The 19,396-nt window shown below is 53.3% G+C and overlaps 1 protein-coding gene across 2 annotated transcripts in view; it reads right to left on the reverse strand.

The window, feature by feature from the left end:
* COL22A1 (collagen type XXII alpha 1 chain) overlaps positions 1-19,396 on the reverse strand; it is a 261,951-nt gene that overhangs the window by 138,116 nt on the left and 104,439 nt on the right. For both annotated transcript variants that reach the window (XR_011389346.1, XM_051844068.2), the window contains exons 17-21: positions 7,879-7,932; positions 6,419-6,463; positions 3,223-3,267; positions 2,931-2,960; positions 2,424-2,477 (exon numbers count right to left, since the gene is read on the reverse strand). Coding sequence is in view for 1 of the 2 variants with exons in the window: in XM_051844068.2 (XP_051700028.2) it covers positions 2,424-2,477; positions 2,931-2,960; positions 3,223-3,267; positions 6,419-6,463; positions 7,879-7,932 (228 nt within the window). In the remaining variant the exon portion in view is untranslated. The remainder of the gene's footprint in view (positions 1-2,423; positions 2,478-2,930; positions 2,961-3,222; positions 3,268-6,418; positions 6,464-7,878; positions 7,933-19,396) is intronic.

The following is a 19,396-nucleotide window of genomic DNA, read 5'->3' on the forward strand; positions in this document are numbered from 1 at the left end:
CGATAAACTGTGGATTCAGGGATGGGAAAGATATTGTTCCTGGCCTTAACGATATCAGAGTCTCAGACTCTCATCATCAGTTCCCTTTTAACAACACCTTTGGCTAGGCTGTTTATTATCTGAACTCCATCCAAGAAAATGTCATCACCAACACCAGGCACTGTACTAAATTCCATGCCGTCAGGAGCACCCAGCCAAGAAGACGCCTTTTTTTTTTCAGGCAGAGTGGACAGTGAGAGAGAGAGACAGAGAGAAAGGTCTTTCTTTTGCCGTTGGTTCACCCTCCAATGGCCACCGCAGCTGGCGCACCGCACTGATCCAATGGCAGGAGACAGGTGCTTCTCCTGGTCTCCCATGGGGTGCAGGGCCCAAGCACTTGGGCCATCCTCTACTGCACTCCCGGGCCATAGCAGAGAGCTGGCCTGGAAGAGGGGCAACCGGGACAGAATCTGGCACCCTGACCAGGGCTAGAACCCAGTGTGCCAGCGCCGCTAGGCGGAGGATTAGCCTATTGAGCCACGGCGCCGGCCAACGCTTTCAGGACCATGGACAGCTACTGGGCAGCAGCGCTGAGAGATCTGGTGTCAAATCTATGGAGGTCCAAGACCTCAGAGCAGTAATACACACAGGGGTTCCCATTTGGCATCTGGAGATTATAAATGTCTACTTGTAAGTATTTCTTTTTTAAGTGTATCTTCTTTATTAGACTATGGGCTTGGCGTTTCCCTTGCTTTCAAGTAGGTGGCCACACACGTTTGAGGTTTCTGCTTCTAGTCCCCCTTTCACTGATCACAAATCACAAGAAAATATGCAGGGCCAGCACTGAGGTGCAGTGGGTTAATCCTCCACCTGCGGCGCCAGCATCCCATATGGGCATTGGTTCTAGTCCTGGTTGCTCCTCTTCCCATTCAGTTCTCTGTTATGGCCTGGGAAAGCAGTAGCAGATGGCTCAAGTCCTTGGGCCCCTGTACCCATGTGGGAGACCAGAAGAAGCTCCTGGCTCTGGATCGGCACAGCTCCGGCCATTGTGGCCATCGAGGGAGTGAACCAGTGGACGGAAAACCTTTCTATCTCTCCCTCTCACTGTCTGCAACTCTATCTCTCAAATAAACAAGTAAAATCTTTTAATAAAAGAAAACACGCACAGAATGTGATTATGTATGTATCCCAGAAAGAGGTTAGGACAGTTCCCTAAGGATCGAGCAGCGCTGGGCATAGTCAGCTTTGTATTCCTTAGTGGGAGCCATGAGGTAAGCTGATTCCCACTTGCACATGATACAGGAAGCCATGATGTCTGCGCACTCAGTGACGGAAGAGCATGGCCTAGGTGCTCAGACTGCCCTGGCTTCACCATTCCACTCTTATTTTTAATAGTTGTGCACCTTTGCTCAAACCTCTTGATTTGTCATGTCATCACTGGCAAAAATGTGAAAAATAGCCACTTGTCCTTTACAGACTGAAGATGCACACATTTGCATATTCAACTATACTGGTCAATGCTTGCCAGTAATGGCTCTGAAGTAAATATGCTCATAGAATTACTGAGAGCATAGTGCATTTCTTGTATTACCTACTTTAAAATTTCTCAACAGTTATGGCAATAGTGGACAGCTCAGTTCTGGGGAAAATGAGCCTTGGAGAGCTGATGGAGACAGAAGGTAGCTTCACTGACTCACAATTTTATAGGTGAAGCTGTTCTTCAATTACACTGGAGTTAAACATCATTTAACCTTATTCTGATTTTAGCTCAAAAATTGCATAAATGTATGCTAATGAGAAATGGGCCTCAATAGTTTAATATGATCTTCATTTATAAGCAGGCATTGTTTTATATACTTGAACAGACAAACTTGAAAGAGGGAGCACTATATCTCCAGAAGACACAGCCTTATGTAGGGACTCCTGTGAGTTTCCTGTATTTTTATTAACTATCAAGTCTGAACTGACATCAGAAAATTGTCTAGGGTTTCCCCGATTGGCCTCTTCTTCAGCTGGTTCTTTAGACATCACTACACTCTGAGCACAGGGGGAAACTGAGGCTGGGCTGTTCTAAGCCTCTGTGTAGTCAGTGTCGGTCAGAGATATGGGAACAGAGGAAGTGCATCCAGAGAAGGTCACATCCAAGAGTGGAAGGTGCAAAACCACCAGGCAGAATCCCCTGGAGCCCGAGCCTGGCCTGTGCAGGGCTGTGGTCTCTGAGGGCAGCAACCCAGTTCCACGCCTGGACACTCATGACCTGTGCCCCGACTGCCTCCTCGAAGCTCAGCTCCTCACGTGCGGGAGGGAGACGATGACAGCCCCTGCCACTCAGGGTGATATGAATGCCTCTGGGATAGCACCACGCTCAGAAATGGGAGCCACGACCATTTTCTAGGCCCAGACGTGTCCAGAGTGGACCCTGGGTTGGGGGAGGGATGACTTACCGGAGCTCCTGGTGGCCCAGGTGGGCCTTGGTGTCCTCTTGGTCCTGGAGCGCCCTAGAAACACAAACACACATCGACCCCCACCCCCTTATGACCATGCATGACCCCTCCCTGCGTCTCTCCAAGTTCCCAACAATGACCATGCATGACCCCTCCCTGCGTCTCTCCAAGTTCCCAACAATGACCATGCATGACCCCTCCCTGCGTCTCTCCAAGTTCCCAACAATGACCATGCATGACCCCTCCCTGCGTCTCTCCAAGTTCCCAACAATGACCATGCACGGCCCCTCCCTGAGTCTCTCCAAGTTCCCAACAATGACCATGCACGGCCCCTCCCTGCGTCTCTCCAAGTTCCCAACAGGAATGGATGTGGCCTTTTGCATTCCTGGCAGAAAGTCAACTCCACACGACTCCGAAAGCCTCCAGTTGAGCCCAACCTGATGGCTGTGGTCTTTCTACCGCGGCTACAGACTGAATCCCACAGTGGAAGGACCCACGGCCACTTACCTGTTCTCCCTTCAGGCCCTCTCTCTGCACCTAAGACACAAACCAGGCATTGGCAAAAGCAGTGGCATTCGCTCCACAAACCAACCACTCCCCAACCCATCGAGAGTACTCCCACGGCAGCGTAGTGCAGTGGTTCCTGACTCTTCATGGCTTTTGTCTCATTTTTGGTGTTACAGGTCTATCCAACGTATGTCGTCAGAAGAGTTATGCTTTATTCTCAGAGGTAAGGGCCCTTCCAATAACTCAATTCTATCCCCACAGCAGTCCATGACTCCAACTCCTTGTGACTCACCACAGAGCCCGGTAACCCAGGAGGTCCTGCAGGTCCCACCTCACCCTGCATAAAGATAAGACACACTTCGATATAATCACTCAATGCCCCCACCCTTGCACGACCCTCCCGTATTCTTGCAAGCCCGGGGTTCACTTCCTTCTCTGTGTCCATAACACATATGGACATCATGCCTGGGCTTCGTCCCTCCATAGAGTATTCACAGCTCTCTGTGTCTGATTCGTGTCTGCACCCAGATCATCAGCTTCTCAAGGGCAGGGATCTTCCTTCCCCTGTTGTACACACCCATCCTAGTGCCTAGGACCAGCAGGTGCGCTGTGAATAGCCCAGGAACTTGCAAAACCATCTGCTGCTTGTGAGCATCCCTCAGTGAGCTTCTGCGTGCAGCAGGCACTGGGTCAGGCACAGCTAAGAACAGTGATGATACCTTCTGGCACATTCCTTGTGCCAAGATCGGGGTTACTCACATGACCAGCATTCTATACATATTTATCACATGAAGAACTAAAAACCGGTGACGACCCCACTCCCCTCACTCATTCATTATATACAGGAGACTTGGGTCAGGCCTGCTTCTCTTCTGTGCAAATCACCTGAGCTATGACGGCTGTGGCTTGACCCGATTTCCCAGGGCACAAACTGCATCGTGGTTCTAAATGAGGAACATTTGTCAACTGTGGCAACAGAAAATCTCTAGTGCTTTTATTCCTCTAAAGCTAAATCAAGGAGACTGCTTATAGCAAATGACCTCACATAAGGGCTAGGAGACTTTTCCTTTTATCTGGAGCCTAGCTGGGAACCACACAATCACTTATTCACACTCTTGTTGAGTGGTTGGGAAATGAGTCACTGAATAAATATGAAAGCATCTCTGAAATCCGGAGGCTCGGGGCTAAAATGAGTGACTCAGGGCACACCTGCCACCTCTCGCTGTATTCAGGGTGATGTTTTATGGACTGGGACTCTCCTTTGGCACCAAAACTGACACCATTACAACTTGTCTCCCTGATTCTGCTATCTTCTATCTTTGCCTCTAAGACTTAGAAAAAAAATCATCTTGTTTTTTCATAGCATCAAATGCTTTCCAAAAAACTGTTTTTCCTTAATGTAGCTTCCCGTCTCACATACAGTAACTGAGTCCTGCCTCAGGTGGCTCTGCATCACAGACTGTTGTCTTCAAGCACCCCTGTACACACGTGCACACACACTTTCACACATGTGTGCACGCACTCACACAGCCCTTTGTAGCATTGTATCTTTCCAGACATTTCCTTGATATGTAAACATGAAAATCCACACGTAATCAGAAGCCAGTTCAAATCTCTCCATTTCTCCAAAAGTGTTCTTTAAGCCTTCAGAGTGATTCCCCTATATTCTCACAAATACTTTTAAATTTTTTCTATATCTAATTATTAGAAGACATTCTGAACTATAATGTTAGTTTGTGTGTCTCCCTTAAATATGTGTGTGCATGTCAAGAGAATGCTCTAAGTGACTGAATAATGAATATTCTGAGTTACAAACTGCTTTCTTTCATTTATGGTTTCCATCACTATTATATTCACTTTATTGCTTTATGATTGTATTTATCATTATCAAAATGTGAGTTTTCCATAACAGTCATGAAATCGATTGACACTAACACCTATGTTGATCACTCTAGCTCACAATATGAGACCAGATGTGCTGCTGTTTTAGTTATCAAAGAAAACTTTCTATTCTGGCCTTTCTCTAATGACTTCACAGGGACTAGCTCGCTTTCCCTAGGATACTACCTTTCCTCTGTTGAGAGGAGAATCAGACACAGAGATATGTTACCTGTACAAGGTCAAAAACCTAGAAAGCAATGGAACGAAAAGTCTTTTCTAGAATCATTTCCTTCCCCCCATGATGTTCACAGTGATCAGTCTGAGCCCTGCGGTAACTGGCCTCACATGTACACACACACACACGCATACACATACACACATGCACATGTGCATGTACATTCACACACAGAAGCACATGCAGCAGGAAACAGAGTTGTCACCCACGTCCCGTCTTCAAGGAGGACTCCCTCTTCGCGACCTGAAAACAAACTTCTTTTGGAAGTTAGCATCCCTTGTCAAGGGACTGCAAAAATAGATTAAAATCCTGACATCAGAAAAAAACAATGCTGCAAACCCCAACTGCAAAAATACCTGCAAGGAGAGAGACGAATCCACTCGGGCTGAGGCCCAGGGGTGCCAGTGTGGAAGGCATCAGCCTCTGCAGGCCCCATTGCCTGGCTGGGGAGTGCTCAGCCCGGGCAACCTACTTACTGATTTACACAGTGTGCCCATCTGCCTCTATGCAGAGCCAGGAAAGCCCTTTTCCTTTTCTGTATTCTGAGCCTGTGCCGGGAACGAGTCTGACTCAGGACAATGACCTTCACCCAGGCTCTGCAGTGAGCATCTCCCAGCACAGGTGAAGCTGCTGAGCTCCCCACTCCGGCATCCATGCCTCCTCTCCCCAGCTGGCCTCTAATCTGGTGTCCAACGTCTTCCCAAGGGCCCGGCTAGGAATCTGCCGGGGCAGAGTACAGCCCAGACAGACCTGTCCGCCAGCAGCCCTCCTATCGAAGCCTGAATCCAACACCACACCTTCTCTGTCTCCCTCTGCTTTATCCTGGCTGCCTTGGAAGGTTTCCACATACATTCTCATGACCACAGCACCACTGACCAAGACCTCTGAGCAATCATGTTGGCTGAGATGCAGGAATGCTAACCAGCAATGTATTCAGCCACTGTGGAAGAGATCCTAAAACAGTGAACCCAGTGCAATCTCGATTACGAAAGAGTCGGTGCATTTTCAACATTCCCATTCGGATTTCTTCTCAAAAATTGTATAATGTACAGAAGCAAGGAGGAGCAGCTTGTACAAGGATGCTCTGTATTGATTCCTGAGTCCAACAAGCATTTTAAGCAGCACTGGGTGTTAAGACATCTGCATGTTATATAAGAGGTGCTTGGGTTCTTCTGTGGCAGATTTTTATTCCTAAAGGTTGAAACACAAAAGTCAAAGTAGGACAGCCAGAGACACCATCTGAGCCTCTGATGTTCAACTCTGCACCTGCTAGGAGCTCTGTGTTCCCAGAGCCTCAGCCCAGGACCCTCCCTGGGGACCCGATGCATCACCTGCACCTGCTACAGCTACACAGCTGCAGTGCTTGGCTTACCTTCTCTCCCTGGGGTCCTGGCACACCAGGAGGGCCAGGTCTTCCCTGGAAGAAAGCAAGGAAAGTTAGAAGCAGCAGTAGGGACGCTGTGTGCTCAGTGGAGGGGCAATGGTGGCCCTAGGGCTGGGCTGGGCTTTTCTTGGGAAGCCAAGGTTCCCTTAGACCAGACTTTCTACAGTGTGCTTATTTCTAGAAAGTTCTTCCTCAACGAACCCAAATGCCCCACCTCCAGGCTTCCTCTCTACAGATGGTACTGCAGGCAGATGACACATCCTGAGAGCTAAGAACCCCTTCCTGGGGGCAGAGAGATCTGGGCAAGAGGAAGAAGCAGCAAATACAAAGCCGAGATCCGCCCTGGGTCCCAGAGGTGAAATCCAATGGAATCATGGAGACCCTGAGAGGCCAGGGGCCACCCAGGACTGCAGGGTCAGCGTACAAGGAAAGGCAGCCTGGACTCCACCTGGGCCAAGTGAAGCCCCCTGGAGACCCAGGACCCTCAGAGCTGGAGTCAGGGATGTTGAAGGCGTCCCCCCTCTTCAGTGCCCTACACAGAAGCAAGCCTTCCCTTTGCAGCACACAGTGGACAGATAGGAAATAATTAATTTTCAGACCTTAATTATTTTACCTATGAGTTGATATTTTTTATAAAAAGATAATTGGCTAAAATATCATGTTAAATTACATGTACTATGCAATGTATTTTCCTAATGTCTTCCAAATGCATATATGGTTTCAGGTTTTATTTAATGTATACCTTTTAAAAATGTATACCTGATAACCCCTTACATAAGTAAATTCAGTCACTCTTGGAATGGAAAATACATCACTTGCTTTGAGATTTGGATGCATGAAAGCTCCTGTCCCACCCCACCCAGCAGCCACCTGAAGTCCTTGGCCCAGGTAACCAGACGCCCAGTGACTTCCTTGTCTGTCCTCTGAGCCAGGTCTACGTAAAGTCATACACCCATGCCCCACGCCACTGCACTCTCCCCTCTGATCCCCACTGAACCAGGCGTCGCCCAGACATCCACACCAGCACACAAGAAGTGTCTTCGCTGCTCTCCACGTCTGCCCATGGTTCCCCTGCACCAGTGCATCCTGATTTATTCCTCCAGTCCCTCAATGTGCACTGGACTGTTTCTAGCCCTCAGTCTGTGGACAGGGCTGCAACAATGCCCCTGCACACACGTGGTGTTAACAGGTGCACCTCGTCCACAGCCCTTCCTGATAACACAACCCACGACTCAACGCAAAACGGATTCAAAGTGCCGTCTTTGCTGGGAGCCCTCTGGCTCTGGAGTTCCTGGAGGTCACATCTGGCCAGACAGCTGGATGTGGTCATGAGGCCTCCAGCTGAGCATGGAGCAAACTCAGGGGCCAGGCCCTGCACAGCTTACTGGCAGGTCTGGTCATCCCCGACCCTGGCTGAAACCAGCCCACCAGCACCCACGCCCACCTACCTGCTCTCCTGCCTCCCCAGGCTTCCCGGGGAATCCATCCAGGCCTCGCTCCCCCTGGAAAGAGAAGGAAAACAAAGAAATGAAGACTCAGGGAGGGCAAGCCAACACTGAGTGCCTGACAGTGCCTGCTCCAGGCTACACACACACACACACACACACACACACACAGCAGTGCGGGGTTGATGTGTGCTGAGGGTCAAGGAGCACAGGCCAAGGGTCAGAGAAGCTAAGTCATATCCTGCTCTCATGTTCCACACGTGTGCTGAGGGATGGCCACTCCTCATCTCCCAGGTCCTCGCGAGGAGTCAAACAAAAGAACGGGTAAGTTCAGGCTGCCATGTGGTCTGCAAAAGTGCAGGTGTATTTTACGTACTATTCACTCACTCATTCTGCACATCCACCTGTTCCAGTGTTTGGAAGGGACCTGAGAGCTGGTTGTCGGCCAAGAAGCAGCGTGTCCTGGGGATTCGGGCTTGGGCAAGTCCCCTTTGTCTCTCTGTGCTTCACAGGATGGAGATGATCCCGCCCTCCCACCATAACCAGGACGAAGGCACAGGGTGACGCAGCTCAGATGCTGTGCCAGGCCATTGCTTCTGCATGCACACCGTCTCCTGTGCCTAGACCCACACACGGGGTGGGCTCCACTCCTGGGGTAACTTAGGTCCAGCCTCTTGGCTGGTGACATTCCTGGGGCCACAAGGACTCAGCTGGAGGAAGCAGGCAGATTCGCTGAAAGGTGGCAGTGCATGGACGTGGGTGGGCTCCTGTGGCATCCCAGCTGCCACGGCTTCCTTCCTTGCCCCCATGCGCCGCGACTGCCGGCCTCTCTGAGGGTTGTAGTTTAAACGTCCCCTCCTTGACCACTTGTTCTAAAGCAGGCACCCTGCTCTACCGCAGCATGGTCTTGTCTCCGCCTCCCCAACATCCCCGAATCCCATCTGCATTTATCACGCGTGGTCCCATCCCTCCGGCTCACGGGAGGACAGGGGCTGTGTTCCTGCTCTTTTCTGTGCCTTGGTGCCCAGCCCGAGCCTCACGGCGCAGCCCCATTTGACATCCTCTGATTTCTGGAAGCCGACATGCGACAATCACTGTGAACACTCCCATTTCTGTCATTTCACCCCCCAACCCCTGCCCTCCTCCTCCCTCTGAAGGGCACCGCCTCTTCAGGAAGGTGCTTCTGTCCCGGGACACAGGAGTTTGGGTGTTCTGCCCGCTCTGCTGTCCCTGTCTTGGGTGGGGTCCCTGGGACGCCAACTTGACTCTGTGTCATAGCCCTCCCTGCCCGGATCACCTGGGGACCTCCTGCAGGTTTTTCTCCTCGGTGGGGTTCCCCTTCTCCTGGGGAGATGGCCTCTCCCTGGGGAATGGTTCTCTACCTGGGTCTGGGACAAAGACAGATGCAGCCCAGGTCAATCAGGGGACAAAGGGGGAGCTACCGACTCAGGCTGCCCAAGTGCAGGGCCCCAGCAACCATGGACGATGGCCCCAGGTTCCCCACACCCCACACAGGGTGCCTGGCTCCTGGGGTCGCCCCTGCCTGTCTCAGCACTGCAGCTGCATCTGGGCGGCCCCATCTTGCATCCGCAGTAACCTTCATCACACATGGCTCCCATCCTCAGAAACTGCTAAGAATGACATATTACAATACTTTAAAAATTCAGACCATTTTACAATATATGGGAGCCAATGCTGTGGCACAGCAGGTACAGCCACCGCCTGTGAGACCAGCATTCCATTCATATCCTGGCTGCTCCACTTCCAATCCAACTCCCTACTAACGGCCTGGAAAAGCAGCAGATGGGAGACCTGGATGGAGCTCCTGGCTTCGGCCTGGCTTCGGCCTGGCCCTGGCCTGGCCCAGCTCTGGCTGTTGCAGCCATTTGTGGAGTGAACTAGCGGACTGAAGATTTCTCTAACTCTTAAAAAAAAAAAAAAAAGTTGACTGTGTGAGTGAAACAGACATCTTTTCATCCAATGATTGTTTACAGGCCTTGCTGTACTCCCACCAAACTAGGCTCTTTTAACTTTTTATTTGTTGGATTCCCTACTTAGTGGAGCATTAAGCCTTTGACTAAAATGTAAATCAAGGGCCAGCAATGTAGCATGGCAGGTAAAGCCACCACCTGCAGTGCCAGCATCCTACGTGGGCACTGGTTTGAGTCTTGGCTGCTCCTCTTCTGATCCAGCTCTCTGCTTATGGCTTGGGATAGCAGTAGAAGATGGCCCAAGTCCTTGGGCCCCTGCACCCGCATGGGATACCCAGAAGAAGCTCCTGGCTCCTGGATTTGGATCGGCACAGTACCAGTCATTGCAGCCATTTGGGGATTGAACCAGCAGATGGAAGACCCCTCCCTCCCTCCCTTCCTTTCTCTGCCTCTCTGTAACTCCACCTTTCAAATAGATAAAATCTAAAAAAAGTAAATTAAAAATATTATCTCAAAAATGTAAAAGATGAACTATGGAAACATACCAGAGCAGAAAGGCGCAGCTCTGCTTTCAAGCAAGATTCTACAAACATTGTTTTTAATAAAGTCTCTTCCTGAGTGAGCTGGGGGATGGAGAAAATAGCTCAGCAAGTATGCATCTGTTGCCGCACTTCCTCTTTTCCCAAACGTCTACTGGCCGACTGGAGAGCCAATAACAGGTGTAGAAACAGAGGTCCAGGGTTGAAGCCACGTGACCCCAGCAGGGCGCGCTGACGCCGGAGCTGAGGGTCCTGACCCCTCACCCACAGTGTTTCTCTGACCCCAAGATCTGAGCAGGGGCTCCTGGCATGTCAGGCTCTCCCCTTGCTCCCTATGGTGCTGAGAGCTGCAGAGCCCAGGTACCCCTCCCCCTGTTCACAAGGAAGGACACCCACAGCCTGGGGGTGCAGCTGGTCCAGGGTCACATGGAAACTCAGCGATGGGAAAAGGACCAAGATCAAGAGCTCTGCTAACTTCCAGCCTAGAGTTTCCTTTCTAAAAAGATTTATGTGTTTATTTAAATGGGATTGTTAGAGTGAGGGAAGGATGCAGAATAAGAGAGAGATCTCGCATCTGCTGGTTCACCCCCTAAATGGCCACAACAGCTGGGCCTGGACCAAGCCAAAGTCTGGAGCCTGGAACTGCATTGGGATCTCCTACGTGGGCGTCTGGTGCCCAGGGTAAGCACTTGGGCCATCTTCTGCTGCTTTCCCAGGTGTGTTAGCAGGGAGCTGGATTGGAAGTGGTACAGCCAGGTCAGACTGGTGCTCACATGGGATGCCGCCATTGTAGGTGGTGGCTCAACCCACTGCGCCACAGCATCAGCCACAACGGTTTTATTTCTGCAGCAGGCTCCTGTGCCCTGCACCACCCTGGAGCCTGGCACTTCCACGGTGCTCAGAGCAAGGGGCGTGCTGGCCAGGCTCCATCTCACACATTCTGCCTGTACTCAGAGGGCTCTGCCCAGTGCCCAGGTCCCCACTTCCTACTTGTTTGCACTTGCAGGATAAGATGGGGTAGGCTATAGCCAAGAGTGCTCCCAGATGCAGCTCCAGACGGCTGCAGGTGCACAGGGAGGGCTTGGCTGGTCTGGTGTCAGCACACGGAAGGGAGCCAGGCGGACACGCTGGAACACAGACAGATGGGTTCATCACGGGGGACAGAGAGGAATGGGAATGAGAGACCCAGGGAGGGAAGGAAGTGAGCTGGGAGAGTCAGGGTTGGGGTGGGGTAGAAGAGAGCACAACAGAGAATGAGGGCCGGGAACAGGCAGAGACTGAGAGCCAGGAGAGTGAGACACAGACTATAGAGAAATAGATTTCATAGAGATGGAGAAGGAAACACAGAGACAGGAGAGGGAGAGACAGGTCACAGCAGAAAAGAGCACAGAAATAGACACAGAAAGAGATGGGGGGGAAGAGGAGTGACAAACAACAACACAGAGACAAGGACAGAGACAGAGAGAGGGAGAGTGAGAGATGCAGGACCAGGAGAGGCCAAGAGCAGCATGTGGCACTAAAAGGCCGCCAAATGCCAGCTCAGGCAAGGTGGCAGCAACAAGGCAGGACCGGGGCTGAGGCCACCCCAGGGCCTCTCACTGGGCTGCTACACTGCAGGGTGGGGCTGGCCGGGCTTTGTACCCTACAAGGATCACACCTGCCCTGGTGCAGCCTGTGACTGATGTGGGCACCGTGCCAGTGGATGAGGGCGTAGAGTAGGTGTGAGCCTTGGAACCTCATCCAAACCCTGGCCCACCCACTCCCATGCTGTGGGGCCTTGTAGAGGACACATGGATAGACTCTGTGTGCCTCGGTTTCCCCATCTACAGCTAGGGAGCATCCTACGAGGATGCTCGCAAAACCCCTTGGTAAATGAAACTAAAGAAAGTTTGAGTGCAAAAGATTGTGAAATCCACGCAGCCTTGTATTTATTTACCCAAAAAAGCTGCCATGAGGATTAGGTGAGGGAACCGTGCACAGCAGGTGGAAGGTTTGCAGAGTGCAAGTTGGTAAGGCAGAACCAGAACCAAGGGCATGGCACAGAAGAGGAAACAAATTAGCTGACAGGGACAGGCCAGAGGGGCACCACCCGGGCAGGGAGGACGAGCACTGGGAACAGAAGGTTGGAGAGGGAGCCAGAGCCGAAACAGAAGCCAGGCAACCACGCTGCCACCACTGACAGCTGCCTCTCTCTGGGTCCAGCTCCCTCTCTGAGTTGGAGAATGAAACCTAAGAGACCAGCTCTAGGGTCTCCTCTGGTTCTCACATCCTTTACAAACAGGGAGATGGGTGTGCATGAAATTACAGGGTAATTGAGCCTTGTTCTCTTCTGAGTCCTGGGTGCGAAACCAGGCTCTATAACCTTTAAAATGGGCAGCCATCATATGACTTATTGTCTCCACAACCGGCAAAGGAAACCGAGTCTTGGAGACTGGGGGCAGCACCCTGGGTCAGACTGCTCAAAAGGGAAGACCTGGCACTTCCTGTCTCAACCCCAACCTGGGCTCCCAGTCCACTTGCTGCAGTTCTCAGTCTCCGACAGCAGAGGGAGCTTGTGTTCTACTTAAAGCCGAAAACCTCACCTGGTTTTCTGCCAGTCCTTGACATTAATTTCTGAAATGCTGACGCTGATCTGACATTTACTGTGGGAGGGGGAGGTGGGGTTGTCTCTCACTCTTCTCCCTCACACACAGGAAAGATCTCCGGTCAACCACTGCCAGGACTGAAAACACCCAGAAATCAGCTGCAGCCCTCCCTACCCCAAGCCTCCAGGAAGCAGGGCAGCCTAGGGGCCCCTCTGCTCCTCCTCCAGTGACACCCAGCCTCCTCCTGCCCGCACCCCACCCCCTGCAGCCTCTAGCCCCTCCTCCTTCTTGGCACTCATCCATTGCCTACTCCGTGGTCCAAGCAGTCTTCCCATAACCCAATCCTGGGCATCCCTCCACCTCCCAGACCTCAAGGGCTCCCCTCCTGCAGGATCAATCTGGCCATCCAGGGATGTCTGGCCCGGCTCCCTCGCTCAGCCAAAAGCTGCCCTGTGGCTCCCCACTCTGCCACACCAGCCCACTCCTGTCCTCACCTGTCCAGGCTTGGCCACAGGTGTCTCTGTCCTTTCACCCAGGGTCAGCAGGCAGCACAGGGCACTGGGAAGGGTGTGCGCCCGGGAGAGATGCACACAGACTCCCACCTTCCCACGCTAATTCCATGGCCTCTGGCAAGGACCCTAAACCCTCACAACCACCACACATTTGCTTATTAAGCAAGGATGTGCCCACACCATGTTCCCCTTTTGTCCGCTTGTTTCTTTGTCTGGAGTTGTGAAGAAACAGAGGTAAAGTGACCCTAACAGAAAACCACCCAGGCAGACAACACCATCACAACCCAACTCAGGGCCCCCTCCTCCTGCAGACTCCCCAGTGTCTGGCATCCCCATCCCCAAGCAGAAGTGGTCTCTCCTCCTAGAACCCAGTCAGCTACCATCTTGCCTCTCCCCCACATGTGGGCCCCTCTCTGCCCTGTGCGTGGCACGACTTCACTCTCCCACAGGGCAGCACCTGCATCAGATGCATCATACAGCCCCCAAGGGGCCTGGTAGGCAAAGAGGCTCAGAAATGAATAGGCCCACGCATTGCATCAACTCCCCTGACTCAACAATGCAATGGACACACACAGACGCACACACAAGCGAGCAGTGTGTCCTGACTGGGTGGTGTGGCCCACAAGGATGAAGGGAGCATGCCCTCTGTCTTGAGGGAGGTCAGGGCCAGTCTCCCAGCATGGGAGCCATGGCTGCAGCCTGGGATCTGAGAAGGGCCCCAGGCTCATCACCAGGGGTGAAGACGGTACCACCCTGACCACCTAGCCCATGCGGAGCTCTGCAAACCCATGGTGCCCAAACCCAGGGACTCAGGATCTCTCAAGTGGACTCTACCACCATCTGCGCTAAAGAGCCAGTCAGCCTGGAGGCACGGCAGCCGAGCAGTGGGCACCTCAGAGTGCCAGCTGCAGAGTATCTACCCACAAGCACCAAGCAGCCCCTCTCCCAGTGTCCCTGTGCAGCTGGCGCCCTCATGCACCTGCCCCCACTGAACAGAACGGACCACTCTCCTGAAGGTGACTTATGGATGGGCTTTTGTAGGCAGGGCTAGGGGCCAAAGTGGAATGGCTGGGGATGTCCGTCTCTGCTGGAAGCTATTCCTCCAAATGCCAGCATCTCTGTCACACACCATGGGGGCACCCGGTAGGTGCCAAGCCCTGTGTTGCTCTCACATCCTATGTGACCCTCAGAGCCACATCCTGGGATGCGTATGACTATCCCAAAATATTCCATAAGGGGCACAGGCGCACAGAGGCTCAGCGCTGGCTCAGGTCCCAGCCGGGTGACAGTCTTGTTCCTCTGGTTCCACAGCTGGGCTCTCCCCACTTGATCAGGGCCACCTTGCCCCAAGCCTCTGTCTCTTAGCTGGGGCAGGGTACCTGGACAGCCTCAGGCCTCCAATGGCCACGTGGCTCACAGCTGTCAGGGGAATGCTATTCCAGAGAGAACTGGGGTCCATAGTAGCTCAAGGTCCCTCAACACAGGACCCACAGACACTCCAGCCACCTTACTCTGCCTCCAGAGGCCACTTCAGGAGAATGCCCACAAGGGGTTTCCTCTCTCTGCAGAGATCGCCCCATCCTGGGGCCACTGGGGTGGCCTCAGTGATGGAGGGACAGCGGCGCTCCCAGCTGCACGGTGCCGAGACCCTGGCCCAGCTCCATGCCTGGTGAGGCCAGGCAGCAAGGAGGATGTGTCTCAGGGGAAGGTGGGAATATGCTGCTTGCTGAGCTGAGACATGAGACAGCTTCCTGAGAAAGTGAGCTCTAGTAGGGCCCCATCAAATACCAGAACTGGAAGGGCACTGAGCAGCCCAGCTCCACGTCTGACAGATGGGGAGTGGAGGACCAGTAGACACCAGTCCAGCTCCAACTACCCGGGCACCAGCAAGGGAGTCGGGAGTCCCAGCCAAGGCAGAGCTAGCACAGCCCATGGGCTCACGTCCCCTTGCTTCTCTCTCTCTCTCCCTTCTCTTTCTCTCTCCCCCCCCCATCTCCCTTCCTGTCCCTCTCCCACTCCCTCTCCCCCTCTATATTTCCCTCTTTCTCCATTACTCTGCCTTTTCAAATAACAAATAGAAGTTTATTCTGGCACAAATTTTTTTCATAATACATTTTCCATAAACTTCTCAAAGTCACCTTGTATGGAGAGCTCACACAGTTCTAGAGCCCTTCATAAACATTAACTCAATGCTACCCTCATGGGTGCCTTCACACTGTGGATCCCTTTACTCTCTGGACGGAGGAACTGGCCAGGGTTCCACCACGTGCAAAGCACAGAGCTGGGGTTTAAATGCAGGCTCCACACCACCGCATGGGCTGCCCCATGCACAGTGCAGCTCCTGGGCAGGCTGAAGGGACTCAGAGGCTCAATCGCCTTCCGGGACCTCACTGCAGGTGGCCTCCACGTCCTGAGTCTCTCCAAGAGTGGCCCTGCAGGGGCCAGGGCTGGGAGCCCACTGGAAGAGAGAGTCCAGGGGAAACACACCCTCAGCCTGCACTTCAGCAACATATCAGGTCTGCCCCGCCATGGCAGGGACGGCCAGGCTGGCAGGAGAGAGTCCAGGGGAAACACGCCCTCAGCCTGCACTTCCAGTGACATTTCAGGCCTGCCCAGCCATGGTGGGGATGGCCAGGCTGCCTGGAGGAGCTTGTGGCCCTTGCTCTCCTCCTCAGGCATGGGAAACACACGGATACTCTCAGTCTCCCCGGCTGTGCAAGGCCAGCTCTCCCTGTTCCTCCTCAGTGTGGACCAGACCTGATCATGCAGAATTTTGGCAGGAAAGCAGCACTTCTTGATGGGACACAACTTTTACAATACAAGGCTGAAGTTGCCTGAAAAAGTGGCGGGAACAGGCTGTGGAGAACAAGGTACTACATGCGCAGGGACTGAACGTCCAGGAGCCCAGGTGGGGCAGGGAGTGCACGACAGGGATGTGGCGGGCACTCCGCTTCAGCTTCCTCATGAGCCTCCCTACTGCAGCTGAGGAAGCGCTGCGGCCACTCAGGGGCCGCCCCAGCGTGGGAAGCAGAGAGCTGGCCCCTCAAGGCCTGGGGGCTCTCAGCCCCTTCCTGCCCTCACCATGCTTCAGAAGCTGGGCTGAAGCCGCCGCACCCAGGAAACCTGAAGACCAGTGCTGCAGTGGTGACGGCGTCCTGCTCGGGGTCCTCGGGGACTGCTTCCTCTGTGACACTTCCTAGCCAACGTGACGTGGCACACGTGGCCTCCCGGGACTCTGTCTCTCCCATGACTTCATCCAAGCCCGAGATCCACAATACCTCATTGACATCCGTCGCACTGATGCCTATGACATCCAAACACACACACCTGCTGGTGGAAGCTCAGAGACCTGACTTCGATCTTCGGCCTTGCTTGGTTCCTTCTCCCCTGCTGCTCAGAGCCAACCAAGGAGGACTGGCCCTGCCCCAGCAGGTAAGACACAGGTGTGACCGTCATCCTCAAGACACTGAGGGTCTATGTGGGTGGTGGCTGGGTGAAGGACACATGAGCGACCAAGGCACTCGGCCACGCAGGCTCTGGGGCAGGCCGAGGAGGCCCAGAAGCACTTCCGAGCCAAGAGTTGGGGAAGTTCACGCAAATCCTTGTGGGTCGCATGTGGTTGCGGGTTCATGACGGAGAAACGAACAGATCAACCCACTTCTGCTTCCGGACCAATCGATTTAGCTTTTCAAGTGCATGGATCAATCCATCTACCTTCTTATGCAAGGCTTGCATGGGTTTCTTGCATCAGAGACTATGCTTACGCTGCTGTGTCTCCTGGATGGCACATTTTTAAAAAATAAGCACTTGAAACCCAGTTTTTAAAACTTTTCAGGGTTTCTGCAGTGTTTGTTCACGAGGCAGAAGCCACCATGGTGCGGGAAAGTGCATCGCAGGGGGCTTTCCGGGATCGCAGAGGCCAGGGGCACATGCTCAGGCTGGGCTTGGCACCTTGATCTTGCAATGCAAGGACAGCAGAGCCCCAGCGAGGAGGGTTTGGGGTTTTTTTTTTTTTTCTTGAATTTCCATTTCCCGCTTCAGAGCAGTGCTGGACCACGTGGCTGTGGGGCCACTGAAGTCAGCCACAGCCCCCACGAGCAGCACCACCGTGGGGCCCTGAGTGGCCTGCATCTTTCAGATGCCTCTTCTATAGGCTCTGCCAATCCTGGGCTTTGGCCAGGGGAGACCCCTTGGCCTTGGCCCCTCAGTGTGGAGGAGCCACCTTCCTGAGGCTGACCAGGGCTCTGGGCTCCATCCCTCAGGTGCCAGATGGGTATCTGACCTGGGACCGACCACCACCAAGGTTCTGAGGGTCCCTGGGGGTCGGGATCCCCTAGGTGCAGCCATCCACTCCATGGTCCTTTGGTTTCCACACCTACGCTTCACCATCTAACCTCACCTGGGGCTTGTGGTTTTATGGAGCTATTTTTCATCTATCAACATCACTAACGCTTCTCAGGGGCTGTCTACGTCCCAGGCCCTCCCCCTCAGCACTCATGGCCATTTGCCGAGTTGACTTTATACACATCCTGTCTTGCCCAGTCAACTCCTAGAGCTCTGATGGCAGGGGCCTGTGTCCCCATGGGCCTGGCCAGCAACCAGCACTCAACAGGGAGGAAGGCTGGATGCCCGGAGGCCTGCTCCAGACCCCAGGCTGAGGGATGGCCCTGTACTTCTGAATGTGCCTTTAGGGGATGGCCAGTCCAGGGACCCCACAAGCCTGGGCTTAACTTGGAGCCTCAACCTCCCTCTTGCTTCTGCTGCCCAGGCCTGCTGTGGGGTCAGCTCCCGTGCAGGGGTCACACGTTGGCCCCTTGCTCCCCGAGTCCCAGAGCTGCCCGTGAGCCCATGCCTCTGTGTGCCACAATGCTCCACTGTTCCGATGCCACCTTCAAGTCCCCAAGCATGCAGGAAAGGGGCAGGGTGCCGTGGAAAGGAGACGCAATCAGTGAGCAACCAACCGTAAACACGTGGATGCCATCCGAGGCCTGGAGAGATGCGAATCCTAATGACAGGGGCACAGAGGTGCTGCGCAGAAGTTTCATTTATTAAAGTCAAAATGACTGAAACTAAACAAGCACAAAGGATGCCACAGAGCCAGAGCCTGGGGAGGACACCAGCCCCCACCTCCCTGAGTTACACCTCTGACCAAGGCCACAGGCTCAGTTTCGTGGACTGGTGTTTTGACTTCTGCATAAAGCATCCTACGGGAATGAACAAAGCTATGGGTTTCAACATGTCCACCGAAGCAACAACCTGGCAGGAACCCTGTGTTATCTGTCCCAGGGAATGGGATCAAGGGTATGGTTATTCACAGGGGAGCACACAGCAGTCAACACACGTGGTCACGACTGTGCAGCAGCACAGAGCAGACCCTGCAGACAGGACCACCGACAGCACACACAACTGCACGTGCCCCGGGGAGGTCAGTACGTGAAAAGCTATCGGGCCCCAGTGGGAGGCCAACAGAAAACCTGCCCCGTGCTCGACGCAGGTGTATCAGGATGCCAGACAACAAGCTGCTTGTCCAGACTTTACAAATACGTTGAAATAAAGGAAATGGCTTCAACAGGAAACGTCCTTATAATACCAGGAGAGAGCCCAGCACTGTGGATCAGCAGGTAAAGCCACCTCCTGAGACAGCAGTATTCCCCATGGGTGCCGGTTCAAGTCCCAGCTGTTCCACTTCCAATCCAGCTCCGTGCTAAAGGCCTGGGAAAGCAGCAGAGGATGGCCCAATTGTCTGGGCCCCTGTATCCACATAGGAGACCCAGAGAAATCTCCCGGATTTGGCCTGGCTCAGCCTTGGACATTGCAGCCACCTGGGGAGTGAACCAGCAGATGGAGGGTCTATCTTTATCTCTATCTCTATCTCTCTAATAATATAAATAAACCTTAAAAAAACTAGGGGAACACAGACTGTGGAAGAGAGGCCAGGGCCAACTCTGAGGTGT

This window comes from Oryctolagus cuniculus, chromosome 6 (genome assembly GCF_964237555.1).
Source record: "Oryctolagus cuniculus chromosome 6, mOryCun1.1, whole genome shotgun sequence".
NCBI classification, from domain to species: domain Eukaryota; kingdom Metazoa; phylum Chordata; class Mammalia; order Lagomorpha; family Leporidae; genus Oryctolagus; species Oryctolagus cuniculus.